Here is a 12,652-nt window from a genome sequence, read left to right as displayed (position 1 = left end):
CCTCGTTGTGTGGACGATTAACAAGGTGCAGACTTCCCACATAGTCACCGATAATGAGGAAATACAGTGAATGCTGGATGGAGCAGTGAGTGACAACAACCCCGCCAACATCTAAGAGTACTGTTTGCGGTGGAAACACTAGGGTCTAGGTACCATGTCTGACTTTTGGTTCCGAAGGTAACATACCCAAAGTGTCTGGTGGAAACGGGGCTTATGTTTCCTCCCAGGAGTCCCTGTTGGCTTTGCTCTGTCGAAGACACCGTTACATGGAAGTATTTGATCACATTTAAGTCTTCAGCTCACTGGGACTGACTTTGAAGAACCTAACAGAGCCGTTACACCTGATAACAGAGCACGCAGGGTCACGCAACAAATCGGTGGTGAGAATTGTCATTAAATCTTCCAGGTTCTTGCAGCCTCTGGATGTGGTGTGTCGTGGTCACTTTCAGAGGTACAGTAAATGAGTTGCTGTAGTTATATGTTGCTGTAAAATGAATATACTTTCAAGTCAAGTCACACAGTATGCTTTATTGATTACATTTGCATTTCAAATTAAAAACGGTAACAAGGTACAGTAAATTTGTGGGATGCGGACATTAGAGATAAAGCCACAGAACATCACACTCTGCTGAAAGAGAACGCTGTATGCTACAGTACTGCATGTCTTGTACAGCCTATATGAAACCCTCTCATATATAAACCCTCTGTATGTGAGAACTGCGGGGTGAGCAGAAGATGTGCTGTGTTGTGAAAAATGGACAAGCATGCGAAAAAAGGGAAAAAACAAAACAAAGACAGTATGTGGCATGTACTGTACAGAGAATATGTTTTCTCATGAGACATATGGCTGCACCAGCTGGAGTTCTTATATTGTTGCTGTGATAAGTGGCTTTATTCTCAGCTCACTTCCTTTTGTTTCTCAGTTTTATTGGATTGCTCCCTCGCTTCCTCTTCGCCCCATGTTTATTTCTGCCATTTCTCTTTATTGCTGGCTAGAAATTTCCCTTGTCTTATCTCGTGTTCATGCTCGCGCCAACACACACAGGCACGGTCGTTAACTAAATTCGAAACTGGAGGAATTCATAGTTCATTCAAATCAAATTCATATCCTAAGACTTCTGTCTGGGTTATAAAGGTTTTAACGGTAAGCAAAATGCATTTTTAGTGAGTTTTACCAAATGTTTACAGACATTAAAGCATCTGCACGTGTGCTTTCTTGGTCTAATCCTTATTTTATGACACACTGATGTTGGTTAACCATGTGCATGAAGCAGGTGATAAAACTGTGTCTGTGTGATGAGGCTGATACGTTTTTTTTTTTTCCTTTCAGGGTTAAAACGAATGAGAACAAAAATGTAATTTGTTCAAATTATTTCAAATGGCACCCATGCAATCTAATTTTAAACTAACATTAAATTGTAAAACAGATGTGATTTGATTCATTCGCTCTGCCTTCACTGCCTCACCAGTGGCAAGTGATTTTTTTTGTTGTTGCAGTCATGTTAGAATAAATCTGCTGCATTTTTTTTTTTTTTAAAAAGGGAGAGGGTATGACCGCTATATGTAATATTTGAAATGACATTTAGTTCTCAAAAGGTTTGGTGTCATAATGAATGCTTCAGTTTAATGACGAAAACAACAATTGATGAACTTACTGCAACAGATCCAGGAGACACACTCACAGACTCTGTGCGTTCTACTTTTTGTTGTGCTACACTGTGAACTCTGAATTTAGTGAGGTTATTACAGATCAAATATTGAATTTTTTTCTCATGGTCAAACCTCAGCACATATTTTAAATGTAGTATAAAGGCAAGGTTGGCTCTTATCTCTGTTTTCATCTAACATTTTATTTCCTCCCTTTTTACCTCTTCTAATAAAAAAAGACCACAGAGACCGAGTTCAGGAAACTTTAGTTTGAACTTATCTATATTTAAGCACATACTAATGAATTAAAAGAATAAAATACATTAACAACAAAGAATCTGCATGTACTTCCTTAATCAGTTAGACTCTGATGAAAACTAGCTTCAGATTTTGCATTGTATGTTTTTGCAGACCACAGCTATGTTGCATTTGTTTGTTTCATATGCATCATATCAATGTTTCTAAGGTGATGTGGTTCTGATTACATGTTTATGAACTCACTTCGTCATCAGGAGGTGGAGGGGATGGCTGACAGCGTGATACCTAGGTGAGACGGCTGCCAAGCTGCAGACCGCTGCGGGTCACTGTTACAAACCAACAAACAACAACACTGGTTGTTTTTTAGTGAGTCATTGCTACGTTTCCAGCCATGAGTAACCAGAGCCAAGCGGATTTTGTGCATAAACATGACCACACAAAGAAATGTTATGATTCAACATATTGGCTACATGATAACATACAAATGGTACATTTCCGTGGCTGGAAGTCACATACAATGCCAACATTTATCCTGGTGATGGGGTTTAATTTTGATATATAGCAGGACACAAATGAGGAGAAAGAGACAGTCTGATAGAATCCACATGTCTTGTATTTAACTGGATTTCTTTGACACTATCTTTGGATTGGCTCTGACTAGTTGTAAACACAAATCACATGTGTAAAACCTTTTGTATAAGGCAGCAAGAAAGATCACACAAAAGGCAGAATAAAAGGGAGTCAACAAAGACGCAGCCTTGGTAAAGGCCACGCAAAACACATTTACTGCAGATCCAGAGAACCACAAAAATGTTTCTCCACATCGTGTGTATTTTACTTAAGAGGGGTAATGTACTTCAAAACCTTTCTGTAAAAAAACCCCACTCCAAATCCAAAAGTCGGTGGCTTCTGTGTGTCATTTTCATGACGACTTAGTCCTGTTAAGAAAAAAAGCATTTCTCAGAGCTTCATTGATGAAATATTCAGCGTACAAATACGGATACCGAGCTGCTTCCTTAGCCTTTCTGAATACAAGATGGAAGTATTTCATCAAACAAGGTGTTCATCCTCCACAACACAGCACTGACTTCACTATTCACATGTCAGAGCTGTTCAGAGAGCACTCTGTGAATATCAAATGCGAGATAAAGAAAAACAAAACAAGAAAGAAAGTAAAAGACACAGGAAATTAAAAGAAAATCCCATCTTAAATGTTCAGCACTACGTCTGAGTTGGTGTCAAGTTACTTCAGAATGTGGTTTGTCGGCTGAAGAGGTCCAGAGTCACAGCGGAGAGGAATGCTGGGATGCTCTTCTGGTGGTGCAGGTGAAGGGCCACCATCTCTGCCAGAGTTTTGGAGAACTCTGTCTCCATGAGCTGCATGCTTCCATTGGAGCCCTGCACACACACACAAACACACAAACATCAGAAGACAATACAAAATATCAAACAATAAGACCTGAGTTTTCCACTAGATCCATCTCCAGAGAAAAAAACTTTCAAAGTGAGAGCAAGATCACTTAAAGTTGTTATTGTCTACAGGGGATTGTCAAGTGCGTGTGTGTGTGTGTGTGTGTTGTGTGTGTGTGTGTACGCATTCACAGCAGGGTGAAGGTGTCTAAATCTGTGTGGATTAATTAAAAGGAATGAGGAGCAGCTCGGGGCGATGGAGTGAAGGAGAAAGGGATGAGAGAAACGAGGGATAAAGTAATTAAAGCATTGCGGGGAAGGAGGAAGGTAGCGAGGAGCAGAGTCCCATGGCATGCTGGGAAGATATTGAGACGTCTAAGAAATGTCCTGTGTCAATGTGAGTAAGAGACACAGATCTTTATTTGATATGTATCATGAGAAGGCTTATAAAACAAATGGCGAAGGGAAATACTCCGAGAAGAAATTAGACAAGAAACTAAAGTCCAGAGGACAAAAAAAGGAAGTGGGAGAATGATCTCATATGGCGTCACATTATTTCCCACATGGACATTTTACTGAAATTCCAACTCAGTAAATGTCCGCCTACTGAATGTGATATTGAGCTAAATAAGTTCCCAAAAATATGATTTTAAAATATACAAAATACTCCTACTTGAGCTCAGCATTATTATTTATAAATGGACCAGATTTGAGCAATGCTACATTGGAAGGTATTGTAGCTGATGCAAAAATAAATAAGTAAATCCTACTTGATAAACCAATTAGTGTGCTTCCTCACACACAACAGGCTGAGGTGAACTCAGCTGTTCACTTTTGTGTGAACAGCGACAAATCTCTGAGGGGTGAGAGGAGAGGATAACTGAACTAATGACATTTGCCAGTTGACTGCACAACGCTAAACCGAGGCTAAACGCAGCATGGAGAGCGCTTGAGAGACACAGACAGAATGACTTGCTGTTTCTCTGTTGTTCTTTCGCCAAACGTACAAAAACGCACCGACATTATCTTAAAGTCGAGCTGAAAGAAGTGTGAGGGTTGATTGATTTTTGGCAGTCAAAGTTTTGTTTTCATCTTCACTTAAAAAGACTTAATCTGGTTGATCTGGTGGAATTTCCACGTGGAGGCGCCTTCCACACGGAGTCAGTTAACACTTGCTTGAGTTAGAACAAGTATTTGCGCAGTCACTTTATCATTCTATGAACTGAATATGGGTTTAGTCTATATGTTAATTGCACCAGCTGTTTCTTTCTTTGCCCCCTTTCTACAGAATACCAAGTATGTCTGCAACTCTAGACCAAAAAAATAAAAAATAAAAGACTGATCTGCTGCCTTACCCCCACCACCAAAGTGTAAGGCAACATCACATCCACTTTGATGTCGGCGATGCCACCACTATCAAGACATAAATAAAAAGACTTCAACTTTCAGAGCAACTTTCAAAAGTGTGGAGAGTCTGTGTGTGGAGCTCTGGGCTTTCAATGCTTTTTTTGTGTATGTGAAGTGGGCATGTTCAACTTAACGAGTATAAATTTGAGTACAAGTCACCTCTGCACATTCACTGGATAATTTCTGCACAATTACCACTTCTAAATACTGCACTGCTCTTTAATTCTATTGAGATATATACTGTCAATATTTCTTGTAGTAATTTTTCATGTTTTCATTAAAAAATTCTATCCTTTATTTGTCTCTTAATTTCTCAATATTTGCTTTTATTTTTTAATCTAACTTTTTCTTAATATTTTTGCTATGCACCAAAAACACAAAAGCAAATTCACTGTATTTGAAAAAGGATTCTGATTCTGACATTGCTCTTAAATAACATAAATTTTCTTTATACTTGCTAACATGTCATGTGGCCCTTGTGGCACTGACTCCTCCTCTTCCTCAGCTTTTATTGGCCATTGGCACTTTATGATAGTATACAGCCAAGAGTCAAAAATAAATCTGACTCTGAAGAGGCCTGAGAGAGGAAATTAGGAAGAGAGGATGACATGCAACGAAGGTCTCCAGCCGGATTCGTTGCGGTTATGTGATAAGCACCTTAGACTACTAGGCCAGCGTGACACACGACCGTAGTGGTATTTCCAAGATTAAATGTGTACTCCTGTCTTTAATTGGGGCATGATCAAAAAGTTATCAAACATAAAATAATTGTTCATTTAAAAAAAAGGTGCTTCCTTTGAGTTAGATTTATGAATAGACGACATGGTAAAAAAAAATCATCTAATATGTTGTGGAAATGAAATGACAGACTTCAAGTCCCACAATTCAAAGCATTTCCAATAGTCTGGTTCATAAGTTTGAATGTGACTTTAGTAGTGATTCTTTCAGTACACCTCTTGAAGTATCTCACTGACATCTGCACAGTGGACCAACTTTAACACTGACAAAAAAACAAAAACAAAAACATTCACACACTGGGAACCATCTCACGCAGACATATGAAGCTGATTTATACCACGTCTACAGAAAATATGCGTTACCAAGGACACGGTGCTGGTCACGTCTTCAAGAATTACTTGTTACATGTCATCTTGATGTGATTCTAAAAATGTCTTTATTACACAGGCCTGGACACTGCAGTGAAGCAAACCAAAGGCTTTTCTAATCACACCAGCTTTCTCGTGACCACTTTCCATCTAACTGCCTCACTCAGTGGCTTTATTTCTCTGACAGTCCCTGGTGTTTTCTTCCCCTGCGCCGCTGTCTGAAAGCTATGCCATATCCTCAGGCTGCTGCTCTCATCACAGGCGCACACACAAACACGTGTGTGCACACGGATCTAAAAACTGCTGGGGCTCTGGGAACATGGAACACATACATCAAAGAAAAACACTGCGACCAGTTACCATGGAGATCTCAATGTCTGAAACACCTTCTGCCGAAGTTTGTCCTCGGAACAGACACAGTGGACAGGCTGATGGGAGCCTATGGGAGCTGAGGACAGCGAGGACTCCCACAGTTAAGTCGAGAAGGAAAACAAAGATAACAGCCTCATTCTCTGGAGAAACACTAGTGCCCCCACATAACATTTAGATTTCAAGTGGCCAAATGCACACGCACACACACACTGTTGTGAGCTGAGCAAAGGTTATCCAGATTTACACAGATTACAAAAGGTTATAGACACAAAACTGAAGCGGCGGTGCTCTGGGTCTCAGATAGAGAAGGAGTGTTACAGTAAGACAAGGAGGTAGGCAGAAGATGGAGAATCTATTGATGCCGGCACATTCACCATTTTGACTGAATATTGTTCGTACAGCTGCCTCAGCAACAATGGAACAGTCAGTGCTTCAATACTAGCAACTTTAGCTCATGACTGAGGCCTTGCATGTATGAAACCGTGCGAGCATTGTAGAACAGCTGTAGTTTCAATTTGTCTGTCCATTTACAGACGGAGATTCTACGGCCGTGATAGCAGCTTCGGAAGGCTGTGCTTAGGAACAGTGGTGTCTCGAGCTAAATGTATCGTCAGCATGCTAACATGCTTACATTGGCAATACTATGACACTGTTGCTGTGACTGTGATACTAGCATTTGCTAATCAGCATTAAACACAGTATAGTTGAGACTAATGGGAATGTGTCACATCATATCATTTTTAATATTACTGGTATAAGTTTTAAATGCTAAAAAAAATACTAATATCATGTAGGGGTGTAACAATACATCTGCCTGGATCAATATATCAATTCCAATATCATGGATGACAAACGAAGACATCGATATTTATCGTCATCTTTAAGATGAGCCTTTATTTTGAAATTCCTAGGGCATGTCTGTGTCACCATTTCCATCCAAGCTCAATTCTTTGATAAACATTCAAACTGGGCTGGCGTCCTAATGTTACGCATCCACTGGTAAGCAGCCAAGAAAAAGACAGTGAGAATATTTACTGATATCACCTCGTATTGACCACCGGCCACAGAACTGAATCAAATCGGAATCGCATCATGGCAGACTTAAGCCCTGTTTCCACCAAACACTTTGGGTATGGTACGTTTGGAACCAAAAGTAACAGACATGGTACCTAGACCCTAGCGTTTCCACCTCAAACAGTACTCTTAAATGTGGGTGTGGTTGTTGTCACTCACTGCTCTGTCCAGCACTCACTGTATTTCCTCATTACCGGTGACACAAAGCAAAGTCTGCACCTCGTTTATCGTCCACAGAACGAGGTTGCACGCTGACATTTTTTAGAACAATACAAAACAAGCTGCAGTGAGAGTCTTTCTCCATGGGATATTTAAAAATAGCTGGTTTGTGCATTTAGTCCTTTTAAGGCAAGCTCGGGGGTTTAGTGTTGCCGGAGCCCACAGGAACAACGCTCCGCGACCCTTTTTTTTTTGAGTGAGGATTAGAATATATGCCGTTGAGTTATTTTTTTCTCCAACTCCAGCTGCTGCAAGAGGCAGCAAAACATCTTATCATTTTATAGTTACAGTTTACTAATAAAACTCTCCACGGTATGAACAGTGGTTACATGAGCCTCAAAACCAGCCACAACTCAGCCCTCAGCAAAAGTGACTGTCCTCTATTGACCAATCAGCAGACTGCAGTGTTCACAGCTCCACCTTTTAGTACCAGATCTGTGTGCTAGGTACCCCAACAGAGGGGGGACCAAAACTGGGGTCAGTACGTAACGGTTCCATTGGTACCATCCACAACTTTTCACAGTGGAAATGGAAAAAAAGCACACCTGACTAAACTGAACCTACCACACTGCTTGGTGGAAACAGGGCTTTTGTGAGCAGCAAGGATCCTGTCATTGTCCAAAGAATCGATATATCGTATCGTGACAAAACTTGTGATTTACACCCATAATATCATGGTAATGGTGACATTCAGACATGTTGACGTAATGATGTCATACTGTTAAGAAACAGCAAAAACAAGCATGGCTGAAAGTGGAACTGCTACCAGCTCCATGGTAGAGGAGTTAGGTTACAAAAAAGGAGTGATTTCAGGAGTGTAGAATCAGTGGCGTTGTTAGTCCTGGCCCCCTGATGCTACAGCCCTGAATGTTTCATGAACAGCCCTGGACTTTTCAGAGCCTTTTATCAACTTGCTGCTCAGAGTAAACTCAGTCCACATCACTCGGCATACAGGAATCGCAGTCACCAGGTCATTTTGTCATAAGCCTGTCATAATGTACACCTAAGTGAAGCTTGACAAAAAAAACCTCAATATGTGTGAATGTTAGCATCGTAACGTAACAGCCTGTCAAAATAAATGTAGGTCTGTGTGTTTGTGTGAAGGGGTCTGACTGTCAGCGCTGAGTGACTACAGCAGGTGGAGCAGACGAGACACGACAGAGCAAACCGCTCCATGTGGAAAAAAACAACAACTTGAAAAACGACCCTTTTTCAAAAAGAAAAGAAAGAAGAAAAAGTTAGCCTAAGCAGTAACTTATTAGTAATGGTTGAAATTGCCTGTTGATTCAATTGATGTATACAGTATACACTATATACATATTGAAAAATACATTTCTGTATCTGGCAAGTTTAAATGTGTACTTTAGATTTGTGGTTGATTTATACATATATCTATGCTGACATATAAAATCACAACACTTAATTTGTTGCAGTTGTATTTTCTTGACATGAATAAAACAGTATTTTTCAGTATTTTGTCATATCATCAAGAATATCATTATAGCAAAAATACCCTGAAATATTGTGAGAATATTATAGGGCCATGTTGCCAACCCAAGGGTGGACCCACTGACAGTGCCATCCCTAAAGCAACACCACAAGCACGGCCCGATGACACCTATTACATGTTTTAAATAAAGCAAAGGTACTTGTGTGCACAGACACCCTCACACTGATAATCAGAGTTCACCTAAAGACAATTCCACCAAGGCTATTCCTCCTCATGTGACAGGGAGTGAGAGCCGTACACAGTGTATCAGAACATACACAAGGGCAGTGTAACAACTTCATTATTTGGTGACACTTGATGTGCAAAGCCTTCACACAAACATCCTACACGCTGAAGGTTTTGACTCAGCTTGTAATATTTTTTCAGCCAGTGCCCTTCGTCATCCAAACACAGCACTGAGTGCATTTCCGTTTCGTTTTTTTTTTTTCTGTCGCATGTGTAATTTTCTGCAGTGTAGAGGCACTGCCTTTGCCTGTAAAGTGGCATTAAATTTCATGTTTTTATACATCTTTCTGAAAATAATAATATAGATGTAAATGTGACGCACATTGCTTTATACAAAATGTTTATTTCTCTCTATATGTTTTTTTCCCTTTTAATGTTGAGGTACACTGATGTTATTCTGTCAAGCTTCAGTCAAGCTCTCAAGTACTTGTACAAATGTATTCAAGGAAGAGACTCAAACTTTTCAAGTGAGAAGAAAACAATATAATGAAAAAATGCTGAAATGCTTCTAGTTGTGAGGTTCAGATGAGAATCATTGGCTATCTGGAAAATTAAACTGTAACACTCTGATGTGCATTACGTTACTGTTGGCACGACATTGGAATTTCTAACTTCCATACAACAAAAATATCAGTGTTTCAGGGAAAAAAACTGACATTAAGGGCATACAAATAAAAAACTTTATTATTTATTAGTCGTGCCAATAACGACTTCTCTGTTTTTGGTTAGAAGCAGAGAAGAGCAGAATGACTGTAGTTCACATTAACAGTAAGAGAGTTAGAAAGTGCAGCTGGTGCGGTTAAACCAATTAGTGTTTTATTCATGTACAAGGCCGCTTAACTGTCAAGCAGCCGCCTGCCACTAGTAGGTGCTACAGAGCCGTCAGACAGCAGTCCCCCTCCCCGCTGTAACGCTCATGTAGATGAGAATTTTGAAACAGCACGGTGGGAAATTGGAGAGATGACCTCCAAGGTAGCATGTAGGCTGTGTCAGAGAAAACTGGCTTACAATCACTCGACTGGAGCAATGCGTAACCACGTTCAACTCAAGCATTTGGATGTTAACCTGCATGGAACGAGGGCTGCTCAGACCTTTGTTGAAGGTAAAAGCTTCAGGAAGTTAATACAATATGTTGAGCCTGAATACACCGTGCTAAGACCTTTTTATAGACTAGTCGACTAGTCTTGATTAAAATTTTCATTTAGTCGACAGGGAAATTAGTCGCCAGGAACATCCCCAATTGATACGGTGAAAAATGAGTATTGAGACTCTTTCAAATTTTCAAAAAAGATATGTATCGATGAATTAGTATTTTGGACAATGCTACAGTACATACACAATACTTTGTGATGATGTGTGTACTTCACCTTGTCATATTCTCCTTCCCTCTCCACCTGCTGCATCCAGATGATTTTACATTGCAGACTTAAGTCTACTACAACAGTGATTTTCATGCCAGGGGCGTTTCAGATTGTTAGAAAGAATGTTTCTCCAACTAAACTCATAACCATAACAGCACAATCGACATTCAGGCGGTAACTATCCATGGAGAGAAGATAAAGTTTCACCACTGAACAACATAACGTTTTACACAGAAACCCCTCATCAGTAGCTTCTATTTATGTTTTTGTTTCTTTCATCACAGGTACATGTGCTGTGTTTCTGTGTCTGAAAATAAAGAAGCTAGTGTTTCTTATTTTTTCTTTAATCAAAGTTGACTGTGCCGGTGCGCACTGAATAAACTGGAGGTATTAACAGCTCAATGAAGTGGGACAACATGCTGAACATAATGAGGAAAAATATAAAAAAAAATGTAAAGTATTCTTGAATGGATGATAGTTGCTTCACAAATATAAGTGCATAATTAATTTAATGAATACATTAAATTAGCATGCATGTTCTGGTAATGTTTCACAGGGGGCCAATACCTGTATGCCTGAATTTAGCTGTACTTATATTGGCTAATCTGCATAATGAAGCACTTGGCACTAACGTTATGTGATTCTGTTCACGTACGTTAAAAACATCTTGCACCAGAGTAAAGATGGAGTGGTTGAGGCATTTCTACTAGTTACCACCATTAAGAGCAGATTTATTAACCTATTAATTAGGTTTTTAATTAAAATTAAACTGTATTGTCTGAGCATTCTTCTAAAAAGGAAAAGGGAAAAAAAGCCTTGTTTGACGGCTAAAAGCGAAGCAGGTTTAAAATAAATGCGACCCAGAGGGCCACACATTTGGCAACACTTGTTAGATTTATTCTCTCTTTTCTTATGCACGGAAAAATTCAAAACAAGTTAATAAAAGGTCACAAGAGTTTTTTTTTAAATCAGCTTTATTCAAATACTGACCTTATCAATGCTTATTTGCATATTCACGCTTCACTAAAAAGTGTTTTAAACAATATATGACCTTTATGAAAACAACAAGGTTCTGTTTATATTTGAAAACAACTAGATTTCCCTCATTCAGCCGAGTAAGTGAGAGAAAAATGCAAGGTGAGGTTAAGGTAATAACCAGTAGCGCAGACTCCTCCTGCAGGGAGACACCAACTGCATCCAGAATATAAACAAAGATGTGAGAAAACTTGTATTAGTTTCTCCAAGATCGGGGGAAGAATCTAACGAGACAAACTTGCACACAAATCTAAAAAGGACAGACCTCAACAATCAAGAGGAGGAGTGCCTCCCCGTTCATCCCCTCTTTTCATTTGTCTATCCAATTAAAGGAAATCGATACTTCCTGGCTTGAAATGCAGGGCGGGGCTTTGTAGTGACCTCATCCAACCAAGGAGCTGCATGCTGCCTGAATCACAATCACGCTCCTCTCCCAAAGCCAGACAGGGTCAGAGTAAAGGTGCACACCCACGCCCTTAGACAGTTAGACAGGAACCCAGGAAAGACAAGAAAGCAATAGCAAATGACGGAGCCCTTTGTTTTCCCGCCAACACAAGGATAAGAGGCAACACTACAAGTTGCTGTTTTCCTGACCTTGAAATGAGCTTTGCCTCTACACTTCATAACATTTGATTTTTACTTTTTTTTTGCCCTGCACAGCACACATAGTGCAAAGGTGGGGAGTAAATGCAGATGAGGTGGCTCAGGGAGACAGGCTGGTATCAGGGCTACAACTGGAGATTATTTTCATTATCAATCAGTCTCAATTAACAGATTACTTTTTCAATTAATCTATTAATGGTTTATTCTTTGAAATGTAAAAAAAGACAAACAGATGCAGCACAGTTTCCTTAAGCGCAAAGTGACATCTTCAAATGTCTTGATGAGTCTGATCAGAAGTTAAAAAGAATCAAGAGACAGAGAAAAGCAGACTATACTCACATTAGAGCAGCTTAAATATAAACATAGTTGCACGATTAATTTGATTTTGATCAACCGACTCTAATCCTATAACCTGTCCCCTTAGT

At 39.7% G+C, this 12,652-nt stretch overlaps 1 protein-coding gene across 3 annotated transcripts in view; it reads right to left on the bottom strand.

Moving 5' to 3' along the window:
- Positions 1–515: 515 nt before the first annotated feature.
- mad1l1 (mitotic arrest deficient 1 like 1) overlaps positions 516–12,652 on the bottom strand; it is a 75,667-nt gene continuing 63,530 nt past the window's right edge. For 2 of the 3 annotated variants that reach the window (XM_050044792.1, XM_050044793.1), the window contains one exon: positions 516–3,303. In XM_050044792.1, coding sequence (XP_049900749.1) covers positions 3,154–3,303 — 150 coding nt within the window. In that variant the 3' untranslated portion in view covers positions 516–3,153. The remainder of the gene's footprint in view (positions 3,304–12,652) is intronic. The other variant, XR_007569969.1, reaches the window with a different exon arrangement.

This window comes from Epinephelus moara, chromosome 5, assembly GCF_006386435.1.
Source record: "Epinephelus moara isolate mb chromosome 5, YSFRI_EMoa_1.0, whole genome shotgun sequence".
NCBI lineage: Eukaryota > Metazoa > Chordata > Actinopteri > Perciformes > Serranidae > Epinephelus > Epinephelus moara.
Note: the sequence above shows the minus strand (reverse complement) of the source record. Positions and strands in the feature narration are given on the sequence as shown.